The following is an 18,594-nucleotide window of genomic DNA, read 5'->3' on the forward strand; positions in this document are numbered from 1 at the left end:
GGAACGTTTCGTGGAGCCACGCTCTTCCGGCACATCCAAAGTCAGTATCGGAGCAGCATCGGCCGATGCAAGCCCCAGAGCCGGGGTTTCGGTCGACTTCGGTGCCGACACCTCCATCGGTCGAAGAGGCTGAAGCGCCGATTCGGTGAGCGCTGCCGCCAGCCGAGCCGCTCGGTTTTTTCTCGTTTGTTTCGAAAACCGTAGGCAATGCGAGCAGGCCTCTACGCGGTGCGACTCTCCCAGGCACAACAGGCAGAGGGAATGGCCGTCCGGAGGGGCGATCTTCTTCCCGCAAGCACGGCAGCGCTTGAAAAACCCCCAGCGACTTTCCATAGACGACAGTCGCACGGAAAAAACTACTCAGAAGGTCTGAGAGAAAAACGGGGGGAAAAGCGCGCGAACGGAGTACCCCGAAGGGTAATCCGCTAGATAAATAAAGAAACGCTTTTTTTTTTTTAAACACTAACTAACTACAACTACAGTAACTAACTAACTAACTATTTAATAACGATAACGGGCAAAAAGAGAAAATCTCACCGACCGGGGAAACCGAAAGGAACACCTCTCAGCGCGGCGGTCAGAAAGGAACTGGCGGGATCCCCGCGCTGGCGGGCATGCGCAGTGGGACGCCCGCGCATGCCCGCTGGCGCCGGGCGCGGAAAAATCCCGGGCTTTTCAGATACCGATTCGGGGATCGGCGCAGGCGCACAATCCCATGAGTGTGAAGCACAGAGACCACGAAGAAGATCTTAAAACTTCATTATTGGGCTCAGAGTTTCCTTAATGAACTCCTAGGGTATTTCTTTTATCCCACCATGTTGAATCAGTTGTTGGTAGAAAAACTACTCAGGTGGCAAAATGCATAGATTTCTATGGCTTTTTTTTATATTGAAAGAAAAATGTAAAATAGTATCTGGTTGGACTTTAGGGACATCTTCTCCTGTCCTAAAATGAAAATGTCTTACAGCCAATTTTTCCTCTGCATTCTGCCAAAATGTCCAACAAGGGTAGGAAATACCCTTCCAGGTACTAGGAGGGCTAGACTACCAAACAAAAGCAACAAAGGAATACTTAACAGCAGATTTTACTCCAAGTCTAAATTAAAGGTTATTGTTCAAAACATACACACAACCTGATTCTCAGCAGAAGTCCATTAAGGCTTATTTTATTGGAGGAGAATAAGAGGAGTTGAGTTATGTAAATTGCATACTTACAGGTCCCATAATAGTTGCCTGCCAGTGGAACACTGAAAAACACAAAACATTAATCACTTTACTAAGTGCTTAGACATGATAAAATAGGCAAAAGTATCTTGCCATCAACTATAAAGATCTTACAGTCATCTCCAACAGGTCCTGCTGAACAGTGTGCAGGTGGATCACGTTGCAGGTCACTTAGCTCCTACAGGAAACATGAAAACACGTGTAATGTTACTTAAACAAACCCAAGATTAGTTATCCAAATCTGGATCCTCTTTAGGTTTGGTCAAGTGCTCCCAAATGCTACACCCCCCAAAATTAATAGAAATGTTAGTGAACAAAGATGACAGTTATTTAAATGTTTCACACCTACTACATAATGGAGCAACACCATTTCAACACCAAGCGCCACAATGCAATGGCAGTATTCTAGTTCCAAAATCTAGTTTTTCCAGGGTCACGCAGTTTCAAGTACAAGAAGAATTGGGGATTAGGAAGGCTATGCTGTGGGCAACTCATTTCCGCCTCCTGCACTATTTCTTCTTTTCCCTTCCTTGAAAGCCCTGATAGTCTCTCTCCTTTCCCTACTTCCTTTCCACCCATGAACCAAACTACCTTTATTTGCCATCATCTCCTTCCCTCTCACTGGAAGCCCCTCCCTAGATAAACACCAGCCAAGTTGCACAGTGCCAGGTGGGCAGTGGGGAATCTGCAAGGACTTGGGGGGGGGGGTAACTCACTTTCCCCTATATCTCTTCACCACACTATTTCCTCTTTCCCTCCTCCTGGCAGCTCCTGTCTCACCTTTCCCTGCTTCTTTTTCTACTTTCCAGCCACAAACCAGCCTATCATTAATTTGCCCCCCATTTTTGGCTATATTCATTTACTTCATCTAAACCCCCTTTCCACAAGGGGGATTCAAAGCAGCTCACATCATTCTCCTGTCCTCCATTTTATCCTCACATCAATACTATTAGGTACATTAGGGTGAGAATACATGGCTGACCCATTGTATGCATGGCTGGCCCACTGTTACCCAGTGAGCACCACAGCACAATAGAAATTCAAACCTGGGTCTCCCAAATCCTAATCTGAACCTCTAGAGTCTAGCCACTAGAACACATTGGCTTTTAGTGAGAAAGCTGCTGTTGAACAGCAGCAAGTAGCCAGGCCTAGGTGAGATGTACAAGTCATGTGGTACTAAGTCACCAGACGTTTGCTGCTGGACCTGGCCCAGATTAGTTTTCCCTCAAAGGCCAAAAAAGCCCTGGAAAGGGTCATGCCTCTTCCCCTGTCTTTCATTGACTGAAACCAAGTCTTGAAGGCTGCCAATAATATTATGGTTGCCTAGCCATGGCATTCATTCCTTAAAGCTACATGCATTCGTATAGTTTGGTTTTTTTAGCTCCAAATATATTTTTTAAAAGATCTCTGATTTTTCTACAAACCTGGAGCTTTTCTCAGGTTTGTAGGAAGACCTGTCTTGTCTGCCCATGCCCCCAATCTCTAAATTTTAAGTATCCACAAACTTGCGCCATACATCACTGCCACATTCAACACTACTGCGAAATGGGTATTTAAAACAGGAAGGTTTCTAGCTCTTCTTTTAAATTGTCATTCCTGCCCCAAACAAAATATGCTAATTCTCTTAGGTCACAACAAAGATAAAAGTTCTTGTATCACAAGACTCAATCCAGTGCAAATTAATCCATTTCATTGGGCTGTTAAGGACATATTTTTCTCCCATTTGAATAAACAAAAACTGAAAATGCTGAAGAGTGAATGAATCATGGTCAACGTATTACTTTTAATATTCTTATTACTGGTGTATTTCCAAGGATGCTCACTGCCACAAGTTCACAATGATTTTTTTTTTTTAAAAACCCAGCTTATCTGTCTGTGTGCAACATTAATGACCGAAAGCAGAAAGAATCAGCTCTGTCAGTTTACAAAATCTTCCCAGTCTACTTGCTTGACGGTCCACCCCTCTGTCCCAATCATGTACGAACAAGCACGCCAACAAATCAACCTCTGAATATGATAGTCTTTCATTTTTAGTTCACATTTCTCAAACTTGAAACCATTTTGAAGAACACCCCCCAAGGAACACTCCCTTGTCCTTCTAACTATGCATAAATAAATGCATCAGAACATACTAGTTCCCATGTTGCTAAGCTCTCAGAATTGTTTCCTTGACCTTCTAAGAAGAGCCTTAAGGTCTCACCTAACTACTTGCAACTAATTTTATTCTGGGGAACTAGCTGCATGCCAGTCCAGAGAGGTCATTTCAGTATACACTTGTCCAGAGAAACCAACAGCAAAATCTTTCAGAAGTGCAGTTTCCTTTTTAATCAGAGCACTCAGGTTTCACTGAGAGGGGAGAACAACTTATCTATGCAAAGCCCAGATATTGCCACAGTTCAAGAGAGGATCCACAAGTGTCAGATTTCCTAGCGTCATGAAAGTTAGAGCCAGAGAGCTCTTAAACAAAGCTGTAGACTGCAAGCGGAAGAGGTTATGAATTTTCAGGCTGCAGATGAAGCCAAACCACCTTAAAATCTTGGCTGGTCTAAATATATGCCCCATGCTTTTTCCTGCTTTGCTTTCTGCTTGCTTAAAAACACAGACTAAACAACCACTTCATTATGCACAAGGGAAGAGGTAGTTTATAATATGCTGGTGCTCAACACCTGCACAAGCAACCGCACAGGCCGCCTATTAATGCTATGTTATACCATGATATTATTGCTGGAAACAGAGCACACAGTTGAGAGACTCTGCAAAATGCAAGAGCAGTATAGTGAGTCCCATGAGGCAAATTACCCCCTTCATTATCTTCACTAATAGCTATGTGACCTTTGAGTTGCGTGCTAAAGAAAGTAATTCATTCCATAAAAAGAACTTGCTTTCACACATCAAATTAGGCCTGCATTACATGATCCACATACTGCAACCTGTCATGTGCTAGACCACCTGCTCAGGTAGGCAGCAAAAACAGGACAAACAAAATGGTCTGAGTATGTCCAGGTCTGGCCACTGCCTGGAAAGGAGGCCTGCAAGTCACTTCCAACTCTTAGCACTGTATGACGCTCTATAAACCTGTAATGGGTCACTGTACATAGCTGGCAAGCTGCATTCAGCACAGTAGATCATACTGGGCAGGTTTATAGTAAATTAAAATAGTTCCAGCTGTGGGACAGATATCACTAAGGCAAACATCTACAGGTCTGGATCTTATGAATCTGTTCAGCTATCAGTAGCCTGTTCTTCTGGTGCAAAAAGCTTTTAACCAGTACAAGAGGCTCATCTATAAGCAGACAGGCCTCTTGAGACCCCCAATAAACAGGGGAAAGCTACAGGCAGAAGGCTCCCCTAAATGGGTCATAGGTTCCAGCCCACGTGAGACAACTTTTTGAAAAACAGAAAATACTATTGCTGCATTAGCACCAGCATATGCAGCGGTACTGGGCCAGATATTCAAAATAAGGTTTATATAAGAACACAGCAGCAATATGATGCACTTCCCATAAAAAAGGGAAAGGTAGTCCCCTGTGCAAGCATCAGTAGTTTCTGACTCTGGGGTGACGTTTTCACAATGTTTTCAAGGCAGACTACAGACAAAGAGGAACATCTGTGTTTAGTGGCATTTGCTTAACCTGAAAAAGCCCACAAGCCAGGACTAAAATGAAGTGTACCTCTGCATTCCAGCAGCTCACATTCACCTGGGCAAGTATGAGTAGGGTCTGTTCCCAGGGAACGGAACTATTTGAACTCTCCCCTGCTGCAACTGAGTGGGTTGAAAATGTAAATATTAGTACTTAGGGGTATTGCCCAAGCAATCTGCATACCTGTTGTATCAACTTGGCTATATATTTTATATATATTATATGCTTCCTATGTATAACTCTGGTATATGATAAATAATAAATATCCAGTAAACATGGTCACTTTAAAAAAAAAAAAAGGATGGGTAAAAGATTTACATGAGCTGATGAAAACCAGAGTATGCTTTTTCTCCAGCGATGTTCTTATACTGCCACTGACTTTGTTACTTTCCGAGAAAGCTCATTATCATCCAGGGGGTCTCCTTCAATTTTATCACCTGGATAACAGCTTACTAAAGAAAGGCAACTTGATTAGTATTACACCAAAATTACGGGGCAAGCAAATGAAAATGTGCATGAAATATCAGTGACAGGTTGAATGGAAGTGAGCCCCAGAATGGATATAAGCACTTCACTCACAGGACTTTCAAATCTCTGTTCTGCTATGGAAGCTTGCTGGATGACCACAGCCCAGTCACACACTCTCAGCCGAGCTTACCTCACAGGGCCATTGTGAGTATACAGCTGAAGGAACGGTGTAAGCTGCTTCAGGTTCTTATTTGAGAGAAAACTGAGGTATGAATGAAGTAAATAATGTTTGGGGCTAGACAAGCAGTAAGTTGTTTGTTGAACCCTGAATCTGAGTGACAGTGAAGACGACAGCTATTTTAAGTTCCTCTCTCCTAGCATGTATAGGAGAATTGAATGTTCATGTCAGACCCTCAGGAATACTATAAAGCAGAGGTTCCCAAACCTTGGGTCCCGAATCGGGACCGGTCCGCGGCCTGTAAGCAGCCGGGCCCCCACTCTCTGCCCTCCAACACCCCCCCTCGCTGCTGCCGCCTCCCCTGCCCTTCAGAGCAGCGCTGCAGCTCAGTCACCCCCGCCCCCCCACGACGAGCCTCGGCTTGCCGCCACTGCCAGGGCCCATCCCCTCCCTTCCTCTCCCCAGCGCCCAAGCCGTGCTCTGCCCCCCTCCCCCACCCATGCGATCAGAGGAAGCTGGGAGGCCCTATCCACTTCAACAGGGACCGGCCTGATTCAACATTTTTGGAAGAGCAGGCTGGAGGAGGAGTTTTGCCCCTCTCTCTCTTCTGGAAGGGGAAGGGGAGAAGCCTCCTTCAGCATGCTAGAATCAGCCTGGTCCTGCCAAAGAGGCCATAGCTTCCTCATGGCTTCCCTCTGATCAGGCATGGGGTGGGAGGGAGAGGCTGGCTTTGGGGAGAGGCTGGCTTTGGGGCTCAGCTCTACCCTCTGCAGCAGTGGCGCCCTTTTGGGATGGGGTTGGTTCCTGCTGCTGCTGGCCTGAGTGAACTCAGCGCCGCTTTCCTCACTGACCAGGTGATCGATGGGGGGTGGGGAAGGGAGGAGGGGGGCAAGCTAGGCAGGACACTGGGTTTCCTCCCAAACACCTAGTTTCTTCCCCCTCCTCCTCCCTCCCTTCCCCACCCCAGGTCAATTTCAATGTCCGGAAGGGCGCCAGAAAACAACCCTATTTGCTTTATTACCCCCCCCCCCCCCGGCAGTCTTTTCCCGTCTTCCTTCCTTCTTTCTTTCTCTGTCAGGCAGTCTTTTCCTCTGTCTTCCTTCCTTCCTTCCATCTCTCTCTTTCTTTCTCTCTGTCAGGCAGTCTTTTCCCCGTCTTCCTTCCTTCTCTCTCTTTCTCTGTCAGGCAGTCTTTCCCCCATCTTCCTTCCTTTCTTCTTTCTTTATCTTTCTCTCTCTCTCTGTCAGGCAGTCTTTTCTCTGTCTTCCTTCTTTCTCTCTCTCTGTCAGACAGTCTTTTCCCCATCTTCCTTCCTTCCTTCTCTCTCTCTCTGTCAGGCAGTTTTCCCGTCCTTCCTTCCTTCCTTCCTTCCTTCCTTCCTTCCTTCTCTCTCTCCCCCTCCCTCTCTCTGTCATTCTTTCCCCCCACCCTGTCTTCTTCCCCTGTGACCCTTGTGCTTTTTCTTGATTTTTATTTTTAAAATTGCATTGCAAAATCCCCCTATTCTACCTTTCCTAAACAAAATATTGCAAGAGTTTTAAGCATGTTTGTACATCATTTCTTGTCTCCTGGCTCCACCCCCAAATTGTAGTGGGCCACGAAGGAAAAGTGTCAAAATAACCGGGCCACGGTGGGGGGAGTTTGGGAAAAAAGTCTTAGAAAATTGAGCAGGTCCTTCCCATTATTTTCCCCAATGGTGGAACCAGCTGCCAGAGGAGGTGTGGGCCCTGCGGGATCTTAATCAGTTCCATAGGGCTTGTAAAACCGCCCTCTTCCAACTTGCCTTCTAAGATGGAATCTTGGCAATGATATCCAGCCATCTTTATATATGTACTAGAACTGTAGCACCATTAATTTATATCAGTTTTAAATTATTTATTTAACTTAAATTTACAAACCTGTATTTAACTGTATTTTATTGTATTAATTGTATTTTATTGTTATATCATGGTATATCTATCATGTCTTGTAAGCCGCCCTGAGCCTGCCTTGGCAGGGAGGGCGGGATATAAATAAAAATTTATTATTTATTATTATTATTATAATTATAATTTCCACACTCAGTTGCCCACAGCATCACGTTCTTTCTGAAGAGCAATAAGAACACTCAGGCTTCATGAGGCTGGAATGAAGGCACACTTGCTGCTGATGTGCAGTGGTCTTTGAAGAATGCAAAAACAAAACCTTGTTCAAGGTGTCCTCATTTTGCTGTCCTCCTGATAGACAGTCTGCTATGAAGCCCAATCTCATCAGATCTCAAAAGCTAAACAGGGTCTGCGCTGGCTGGTACTTGGATGGGAGACTACCAAGAACTAGTAGGGTTGCTACAGAGGCAGGTAATGGCAAACCACCTCTGAATGTCTCTTGCCTTGAAAACCCTATAGGGTCACCATAAGTTGGTTGCGATTTGAGAGCAAGGAAAAAAGAAAAATCAGGTACACATGAATTGCACACCCACTCACTGTAATTTATCAACCAGATGTTCCTTTAATGGAAAATGGCAACCTGCCCTTAACACTCAGCCCCATGGAAAAGTTGTCTTATCAAGCTGGAGCTGAAAGAAAGGTGCTCACTTCCATTCAGCCTGTCAAAGACAAAGTGAGTTTGCGCTCTGCTCTCCTGATGCCAGGATTCCAAAGCAATATGAGAGGAAGACACATGTATCTTTGCTATTGCATTCAAATGTTTTGATCATACTTTGTAATTCACTTATTGACTACCTTAATAGTTCTGATATTTTAGCTACCTTAAGTCCCAATGGACTGTAAATGAAGCCAATATTTTTATTTATAATATCCCCATTCTAACTTCTTTTCAGGGTTTACGCCTCAGTTTTGGGGCAAAGAGGTAAAAACATTCACATAGCCTGGAGGTCCCAAGGTAAGTAAAAACCTCCCCCTTTGTGAATGGTCCCATGGGTGCTGCTTAAGTAACTGACAAAAGCTACTCACTTTATTAGTAGGCGGCATCCCCAGATCATTAGAAGTTGCACTGGTTGCTACAACAATCATTTGCAATTGGGCTGTCTTGTCCACACTGAAAATGCCACTGCCAGACTGCTGCACTGCTGTAGTGCAACAATGTGATATCCAATACTGGATGCTTTTCATCTAGTACTACTGGCTTCCAGCTCTTGACATGAGAGGGAGGGAGGGAAGACTAATTTGAAATACCCAGTTGTGAAGCTTAAGAAGTAAGCTATTTGATGAGTCAAAGTATTAACTACAGCACATTTATTCTATAGAGCAAATGTGACATTTCAGAAGATTATGACTTATGCAAGAAAATGCAGCTATGAACTGTCAATAATACTACTTTTTAAATCAACTGAACATTACATTTTTCCAACTAGGCAAAAACCATATAAAAATATAAAGCTTGGGAATGCATAAACACTGAGACAGATGTCACTCAGTTGTGCCTACCAGACTGGGGGGGGGGGGGGAGGAAAAGATCAGGATCCTTTCCCACTTCAGAATCCAAAGTGAGGCTTAGAAACAGCTTGAATCAAGTTTCCTCTGGCATGCGGAACACTTTCCAAATATTTTTCAGATATCTTCCAAGCATGAAGGATTCAAATCTCTCCTCATATACCTGATAAGAACAGCTGAAAGGAATTTTTCCACATAGTCCCAAGTAAAATTTCAGGTATGTGCAAAACATTGTGAATTCCTTTATGGCTGTTAGGAAAAACTGCTTACAACTGAAGCACTCATAACTGCAACACTGATAAAGGGATAAAAATGGTAGTTTCAGTAGAAATGTAAATGAGGCATACTGCCTATCAAGTCTGAGACAGCAGTTCTCCAGATGAACTGGGTGAATGATTCACTGACTTGCCAAGCTACAAATAGAGCCTGCAGAGGTTAAAATTAGCACCCTAATAACGACACCCTTTACCAAGCACCCAGAGATTTGTTGGACAACCCAACACCTCAATACAGTGGCACTCAGGACCAGCTGACACAGTATGACAGAACATTTTTAATTTCATGCCGTAAAAACACATTCAATGTGTTGCTGGTCCCAAGAGGGAAGGGAAGGGCAGGGCATGGAGAGAAAAGAACACAATATCCAGTCTTTGCTCAATACTTAAGATGGTACTTCAACCCTGCTTTAAAAAAAATCTTTAACAATTTCTGTCTCAAGAAACCCTTACAGTCTCTGCACTTCTAAAACTTTTTTTTTGCAGCTTTCTGATGTACATTTAGCACATCTGATTCCCAGCCACAAGATACCCATGCACAACCCAAACCTTTCATCCATGGTGGCCACACACATGCAGACCAAGAGACCTCTCAAGGTGTACAACAAGATACACTATATAAATGCTAAACGTTATGACTGAATGGCTGCCCAGCGTGCAGGAAGAAACCCATACCATATATCTTTTCCCTAACTTTACTTAAGACCTGGCAGTCCTAAGCCATTATGGGTACAATCAACAGGTCACTATTGACTCACCCTGTGTAATCCACCTTGAGTCCAAGTGAGAAAGGTGGACTATAAATGAGGTAATTTTTAAAGAAAAAAACTTCATTTCCCAAGTTTGGTTATCACCAGTTACTTCTATTGAGATCTTGACTCATAATTAATCGTACCCTGTACTTCCTGCATTTCATGGCCCTGCTTACAACGTCTCTTCTCATCTTGTGTACTTTCCCTTAGCAAGGACCCCACGCATACCTCTGAGTGTGGGATCCAGTCCACAAAAATTGTGCTAAAAGCCCCTTTGCTTTAAAGAGGGCTGGAAGACTCCTGTTCATTTTTGTTGCAAGAAGACTATCGTGCCTACTCCCTCTTTCGTGCCTACTCACACTCTTTCTCAGACTGCCTTCTTTGAAAGGAAGCGTTAACCTGGATAAGCAGGAGCTTCCACGCAGTCCTAATCTAAATCCAAGACTCTGCTGTCAGATACACAACCACCTGTGCTGTTACAAAAGCAAGCAGAAACCAGTCCAGGAGACAACTGTCAAAAGCACATAAAGCACAGAGAGAGCCTTACTGCCTGAATGCCATTAGAGTCTTCTAAAGGTAGCAAGCTGGGGTTTTTTGCAAAGCTGGCAAGCATTAACATAGCTCTGCCTAGTGTCAAGAACCCAAATGCATTGGTGCTCCAGTGCATTCACTAGCTGACAAGACCATTTCATCAGCAATTACCTCATAGGGCCATTAACTGTTAGCTGCACAGGGCTTCTGCGTAGTCTCAGCATGCCTTTTTCTCACCTACTAGCTCACTATTTTAAATAATGGCTTTCCTAAATGGAGCCAGATCATTAAACAAAGCAGATGAATAATTGCAATAGAGAACCTCAGTTTCTGAGAATCAGCCTCATATACAGCTATCGTAGAGAGAAAGTCTGCAATCCAGTCTTTGAGTGCATTCCCCAAGGAGTCGTTTAACACATGGAAAAATCTGTTACTGTAATGAAGCAACCTTACACAAAGACCAGTAAGGAAGATTAACATCCCTTGTTACTTTGGAGCTTTACTTTTCAGAAGGCACTTCATGTTAGACATGTATGTTATTAGAAATATTAATCTCAGCAGGCATTTGAGCTTAGTGTACTTTACAATGTCCCCCAGCTGTTTTTAAAAAGGAGCACTCCTCAGAGTTATTAATCTTAGGGATGGAACATCTTGACTAGGGTTGCCTGTACACTGTTTTCAGCACTCAAGAAGCACATCAGAAACAGGCATGAGATGTGCTGCCTGGCAGGATTTTACCTGGCTCAAGTAAGGCAAATTCCAAAACCCAATGGGGTTCCAATACGAAGATCTTCATGCAGGTTTGGAAAGCTTCTTGATTATTCTGAACAATGAGTATTTCAACCCTCATATTTTCAGTTTGGTTAACTTGCCACCCAGTTATGGCATCCTGTAGTATATTTGCTATCAAATTTCAGTCTAGCTTCTGGAATCACGTGAACTAAACAACAGTTCTGACCTTTGTGTGGCAGCTGGGTTGGATCAGTATTCCACCAATGTTTCCTTAGACAGTAGACACAAATGTGCACTAATCAACACTAAGATGTCTGTAGGGAGTGAAAGGCCTCATTTTGGGCAGGAGCTTCAGAACTTCTAAATTTTATTGTACTTTCTTTCTTACCACCCCGCCCCCCCAAATACTTGCTTCGGGGCTCCACTGTCCAAATCCCCTGTGAGAATTCTGCTGAACTCTAAGATCTGACAAACTTTCTAATATTTTCCCCCATAAAAATATGGGGAAATAACAAAAAACATATAGAGCAGACAGATGGAAATAATTATGCCACTGTGGCTACAAAGGAGAAAGTAATTTAAAAAGTATGATGGGAGTAAAGTTTTATTATGACAATTATAATTCAAGAAACATTTTAAGGTACATGCTGAGATGATATAATTTAGACCACCTTCTGGTGATGTCAAGAGTGTGTGGCATATGCAAATGAATTATGCAAATGAGTTGTGCCAATGAGCTCTGGCACCTCTTTTTCTACAAATTACCCCTGGGGAGCTACAGCTATACATGAAGTCCGTGCCTTATCCTTTGTCAAGAATAGCTGAGACACTGCTCTCTCATTTTTTTGCTTCGCAATACCTAAGGTACATTAAGCTGAGAAGAGGCAAGTTGCCCGAAAGTCACCTGGTGGCCATCACAGCTGAGCAGGGATGTAAACACGGTTATCCCCAACCAACATCCAACAGATTGCAGAACGCACCGTACCAGCTGTCAATTGGCCCAGCTCCTTCAGCACAGCAGGAATGTTTCTGTCTTTCAAACACACTTGTGTAGCTCAGCTGTGCTCCCGGAGTAAAGTAGCTCTTGAGAATTACAATGAGATGAAGTACAGGGTTGCCAAATTACAAAATCCTGCCAGGCAGCACTAAGAGCGAGATGTGTCGTTTCTGGACAATCTGAAGCCATTTCAAAACACAGCTCTTCCCCCATCCCCAACATAGAAATACACGTTATTTTATCTAAATGAATTTCAATGCTTTAATGTAAAATGAATAATTCATAATAGCATATGCAATTTCACAGCATATTTATGAACTCAGAAGTGTAAACAGCTTTGTTTTCTACAAGCAAAATTAAAAATACAAACAATACAAAAAAAGGGAGTGTTCTGCAAAGGACTGCAGCTTATTAAGCAAATGTATATATCTTTTTTCAGTCAGAGGCAGGGAAAAAATAAAAGCTGAACACAGGGATTTGTTGTAAAGAAATGAGGCGGGTGCCTATTTGGACAGAAACTGTCTCATACAACAATAGGCGTATCAGATACCAAGTTCAACATTGTAATACTGAACTCTTCAATTAGCTCATTCATTCCTCTTCAATGTTTATCCTGAATGTAAGATGAACCTCCTAAAAAGTTATATACTAAAGTTAATTACTGTATATGATGGTAACTTATGTGCAATGACAGACCCTTCTTTTTCCTCTATAGCTAGCAGGGTGGGAAAGCTAGTCTTCCTTTCAGATAAACAGGGTATTGATTGTTTAGGAGCTAGTCACATTTAAATAAGTACGGTATATACTTACAGTATAGTATACACAGGAATTATCTAATGCTATAGTAACAATGCACCCTTAAACAGGGCCCAGAATCCTCTCCAAGACAGATTCCTCAGCAGCCAAGCAGGTAGGAAAGGTGCTGATGCAGAGAGCCTGCGAAGCCTAAAGTGTGGGCATTTTCGTTAGATCACATTCACTTTCCACTCTTTACAATGGTTGCTTTTAGGTTAGCAATGTGACCAGTTTTTTGTATTACCAGAGTTGGAATACAAATCAGCATAGCTTGTAATGTTTGGATGGTCTGTGAACTGAATGTCATTTAATACATCATTAGAAATAGTGCTGCCCTCCATTGTTTCCTGGCCTGGCCTCCCTAGGCAGCACAGCAAATGAAAAGTGTCCACAAAACCAAGGTTAACAGGATGGGAAACTTCTCTCCCAAGGCTCAGGACCTTCTCAGAGCTTGCCCCAAAATTCCCCAGAGCATTCAAACAAGTGCTGTCAGTCTACAACCACATTCAAGTTCACAGGCAGAATCTCATTTTACATTCTAGGTGTGGTTCTATGTTACATTACATTAGCTCATTCATTCCTCTTCCACATTCAGAAGTGTGTGGAATTACAACAGAAAATTCACAGGTTGGTAGGTACTGCACCACTGAAGATCAACCATCTCCTAGATTTTATCCCCTTATGAGTAGTTTCTGCTCTCGCCATGACTCCATCTCCTCCTACTCTTCATGATAAATGGATGTTCCTTTCATTACTTCTTTTTTTAAAAAATGGGCTGACTTGTATTATTATTTCATGGAGCCATACAACTATTCCCTCATCTTCACATTGTTCTTCAGCAGCAAATCCATTAATCCTGCATTCAATTCCCAGGGAGCAATTTGTACAACCCTCCTCCTAGCAAAGCTACACTCCAGTCACAGTTAACTCTAGCTACAAACTCCACACTCTCTCAAATTACAATTTTCTCCTTGACAACCCTTCAACGAGAAATGATGCTAATTCTCAAATAGCGCCAATAAACATCTTTTTTTTTTAATTAAAAAAACACCTGAATTGCAGTACTTGTTGCTACACTGCCCAGAGGTTCCAGGGAAGATTACACACTGCATCGATTACAAGACAGTAACACAAAGATCATCTCCACACTCCAGAGAACGTGCAACAGAGTGGCGCCTGGAAAAAAGTGTGAGTGTAACAGAGAAAGAACAAGCAATGACAGTGGGAATCACCATGACAACTGTCTATATTAATGATGGTGATTCTACATAGAAGGAGAAAAACACGCAACAGAATTACTCATTCAGTTCTGAATCTAGCTGAAGGGAGTTCATCCACCTCTACTTGAGGGCCTTGACAAATTTTCTTTGGCTGCAGGAGCCAGCCCAAAAATTTAGGAGCCAGGTTCATTTTCCAACATGCAGTGTTTTGCATTTCTAACTATTGTCAGAATGTCTATTGTTACCACAAAACCTAATTTTAACCTCTTCACAATTATTCTTAATGTTATAAAAGCTAACAGGTTAATATAAACCCTAGTTGTCATCACCACCACAACAAAAGGCAAAATCTAATGTCTTCACAATTTCTCATAATTGTATTATTTCTTTAAAATCTCCACTCACTTGAATATTAGAGCTAGTAAAAAAAAAAAGCAACTGGTTATGAAATGAATTCATCTACCACCACTGAATGGTATAAAGCAGGGTGGATTTGATTTAAATCATGATTTCCTGCATATAGGGTCATTCTTGCTGCCCTTAATTTTTACAACTCAGATGACTGTTTCATTTTTAGAACAGTAACTTCTCAAGTTAGTTTTACAACTATTATTAGAGAAACCTAATGATAGATTAGTTATTAACCATTTGAAATAGTTCACCTTGCATTTATTTCAGAATTATCTATCTCCAGCTGAACAGGGTAATCATTTGTATTCTGATAACTTTTCTTCTGTACTTTACTGGAGGGAGAATAAACACAATCAGTAACAAAAAGCATGTAAATTGTTTTATTTAGCTAAAACAAGAACAGGATATAACACATGCATGCTTGTATTTGCTTAAACATCTATGAGGCTACACTCAAAGATCTCAAAGGCTTCTGAAGTATTTTGCTCAAAAAGTTTCACTTTTTTCTTGTCTCTCCCTCCTTACACTAATAAATGAAGCTGCCTTATACTGAATCGAACCCTTAGTCCACCAATGTCAATATTATCTACTCAAAATGGCAGCAACTGCCAAAGGGCTCAAGCTGAGGTCTTTAACACCAGCAGCCTGGTGCTTTTAATAACTGGAGATGCCAGGGATTGAACCTGGACCTTCTGCATGCCAAGTAGATGCTCAATTACTGAGCTTTTAACATCTCCTTCTTATCCTGACCTGTTATACCTCAATCTTCTATTCAATGAACTTCCTGAAACTTAGCACTTAAAGAGATAGGATGTTGATTCCGTATACATGGCTTTTGCAGAGGAACCATAAGGTTGAGATCTCTTTCTCAACTCTGTGTTTACTCAAAAAAATTTTTACTATCAAAAAGAGGCAAGTTCTCTGTAGATACAAATTCATGATTTTGAGAACTGCAAAACCAAGCACATAGGATGGTATCTTCCAGATGCCACCAGTCCTCATTCCTCACGGCTTTTGCCCATGCAATTGCTACGATTCCAAACACAAGCCTTTTAGGTGGCCAAAGGGGACTGTTTATCCTCTTTTTCACTAGAGGAAAAACCTTTTCTATTTCCACTGAGAACAGCTGAGACATACCATATTAAAATAACTGCTGAAAATACCAGCCGCCACCATGACACCTCTAGGCGGCCACAGCAACCTGGGATTTGTTGAGTTCTGCTTTAGGGTGGCAGATAACTGCGTTTCTGGGAATGCCCTTGACACTGAAGTTGCTTCTAGGATTCCACTTTGCTCCGCTACTACCTACTTTTACTAATCCCACCACTGACCTTAAGCTGGCAGTCAACAACACCTCTGCTTTGGTAGGTCTACTGGGCCCTCCATGTTAAGGACCCAGAATACCCTTATTAAAAACGTGTACAACATTATTTTATTTTATTAATGTTTGTAGGCCTCAATATTGCATTCAAATGGTAAAGCTTTCTAAGCACCAGCTGGAAGGGGTGCTTGTTGTGCAGTAATTATTATATTACTTCCAGCTCAGCATTAATGAACACAGCATGTCAATTTGACCGTAACATTACAACATAATTTCATCTACGATGAGTAGGGATCCATGTGTGTAGCCCACGTTTCTGTAAGCCAACAGGCTTCAATAAATCTCCAAATGGCTTTGCATTCATTTCATAACCTCTCCCTAAATTACCCATCTTTTACAATCACATTTTACTGCACACTTCATTAGTGCTTCACCACTGATGTGGCTGGTTTGCAGTAATTTCTCACTAGCTTTGGAGATCGGCAACAAGAGCACATTTGAGCTGATTTCCTACTTACCTAAATCCACTGAACTGACATTCCTCCCCTCACCCCTGGGGAAATACGAGAAGCCACAGGAAGCAGGAGGGGGTCCGCACTACATGTGCTCCTCCAACCAGTGTCTATCTTCCGAAAACTGGGATAATACTGGCATGTGGAGGAACTACGCTATTCCTGCAACATGACAGGTGGGGCAGCAGCTCCCATATCGCCAGGGTAATAGAAAACAATTTTTTAAAAACCTACTGTATGTTTTGAACCTGATAATCTGTCATCCAGCATTCATTTTAGTATCTCCTTCCTTTTATTTCTAAAGATCTGAGATTTAAGTTTGCCCCTGTAATGAACAGAGGGAACAGTACAGGTCTGCACTTCTTTTTAAATTGCAGCCACTAATGTGAGGTGGAATTTCCCCCCCAAAATGTTGTACTTTTTCATGGAAAATTTTTCTACCACACATTAGTAAACACACTCTATTTACAGTGGTCAGGGTTCTTGTGCTTCAAATCAGTCACAGATGGACTAAACGTGAAGCATGGACAAATCTCAGTGCTTGTACATCGCCCAGGTGTATTTGCCTCTTTTTGCTAACATTTTTCAAAATATTTAAATTGGAAACAGAAAATGGTTCAAATCTCATGTTCCCTGAAAATGCACACCACTGGTTGCAGCCCTCGGGAAAAATTTTTTATCCATCTTACACATGTACCTTGACTTTGTAATTAAATAAATTAGTCTTAATGGTTCTTGAGCCTGACTATATTGATGGACACTATCAGGCATGCTTCTCTGCAGACCACCATGTTTTCTTATCTTTTGTAGGGGGTGGCAGACAGAATTCTCTATTAGAATTCAACTGCATTGGTCACCACACAATCCAGCCAAAACCTATGAGCAGCTTGGGGTCAACTACACACATAGCAGGAGCTTCTTTGTAGCTTCCCCTTAAAGCACTTGCTCTGCTCAAAGCAGCAAGATGACTTTCATTTCAATTTTAAAATTAAAAACAAAAAAAAAGTGGTCTCTTTGACATGCAGGGTAAACTTCAAACACCATCCTGTTCGTGTAATCTTTTCACTTGTACCTCAGACAACAACTAAGAATGTACATGCAGAGATTTTTGGTGATTCCCAGTACAAAGCGTAAGAAGAGTGGGTTTTAATATTCCATTTTTCTCCACCTTAAGAAGTTGAAAAGCGGTTTACAATGGCCTTCCCTTCACCTCCCCACAACAGGCCCCTTGTGAGGCAGGTGGGGCTGAGAGAGTACTGAGAGAACTGCGACTGTCTGAGGTCCCCCAGCAGGCTTCATGTGGAGGGGGAGTGGGGAATCAAGCCCAGTCCTCCAGATTAGAGTCTACTGCTCTTAGCCACTATACCACGTTGGCTTTCAACCAATCAATTAGCCAAAGTCTATAATTAATAATTTTAAAAGTGTAATGTCAAATAACACTTTAAAAATTAAAGGAAGTCAAATTTAGTACAAATTTACAGCATTATTAGTCAGTTCCAGCTTGTTTTCAGGTTTCTGCAATCCAAACTCTATTGTATTGTTTACTGGATGTACCATCCTGCTGACCATGTTGACTTACACTGGGCAATCCACCCTGAGTCTCAGTGAGAAAAAGGCAGATTTTAACAATGCAAATAAATAAGTCTCAAGTGCCCTACTAAATCACAGTGAAAACACAATCAGCTATTATCTTCCCCACTCACATAAGCTTCTTCTTAAAGCTAACCTAAGAACCAGACTCCACCTGTTAAAAACCAGAACAAATATGAGAACCATTTTAAAGGGTGAAAATACACTATGGCTGACAGTGCCCTGATTATTGTTTAACAGAGAAATTCAGCACAGAGTAGTGGAAGCTAGGTACAGTATTCTGCTTTCTGCCCAGTTAAGAACTTAAGAAGAGCACTGCTGAATCAGCCTTCTAGCATTCAAGTTCTAAAGTTACAATAAAGGAATCATGAACACACTCAAAACTTATAAGCAACAAGACTGGGCAAAAGATGGAAAACAAAACGGCAAACTACTGTTATTGTGCCGTGACTAAACTCGTCCCTATCTGGTGTATCTAATGGTACAGGCACAATTCTTAGGAACTACATGTTTCCAG

At 42.2% G+C, this 18,594-nt stretch overlaps 1 protein-coding gene across 5 annotated transcripts in view; it reads right to left on the reverse strand.

The window, feature by feature from the left end:
* UBE2D1 (ubiquitin conjugating enzyme E2 D1) overlaps positions 1-18,594 on the reverse strand; it is a 55,793-nt gene that overhangs the window by 18,566 nt on the left and 18,633 nt on the right. For 2 of the 5 annotated variants that reach the window (XM_060241233.1, XM_060241232.1), the window contains exons 4-5: positions 1,338-1,401; positions 1,215-1,246 (exon numbers count right to left, since the gene is read on the reverse strand). In XM_060241233.1, coding sequence (XP_060097216.1) covers positions 1,215-1,246; positions 1,338-1,401 — 96 coding nt within the window. Of the gene's footprint in view, positions 1-1,214; positions 1,247-1,337; positions 1,402-18,594 lie in introns of those variants that run through there. The other 3 variants (XM_060241234.1, XM_060241236.1, XM_060241235.1) reach the window with 2 other exon arrangements.

Source organism: Heteronotia binoei, chromosome 6 (assembly GCF_032191835.1).
Source record: "Heteronotia binoei isolate CCM8104 ecotype False Entrance Well chromosome 6, APGP_CSIRO_Hbin_v1, whole genome shotgun sequence".
Taxonomy (NCBI): Eukaryota; Metazoa; Chordata; class Lepidosauria; order Squamata; family Gekkonidae; genus Heteronotia; species Heteronotia binoei.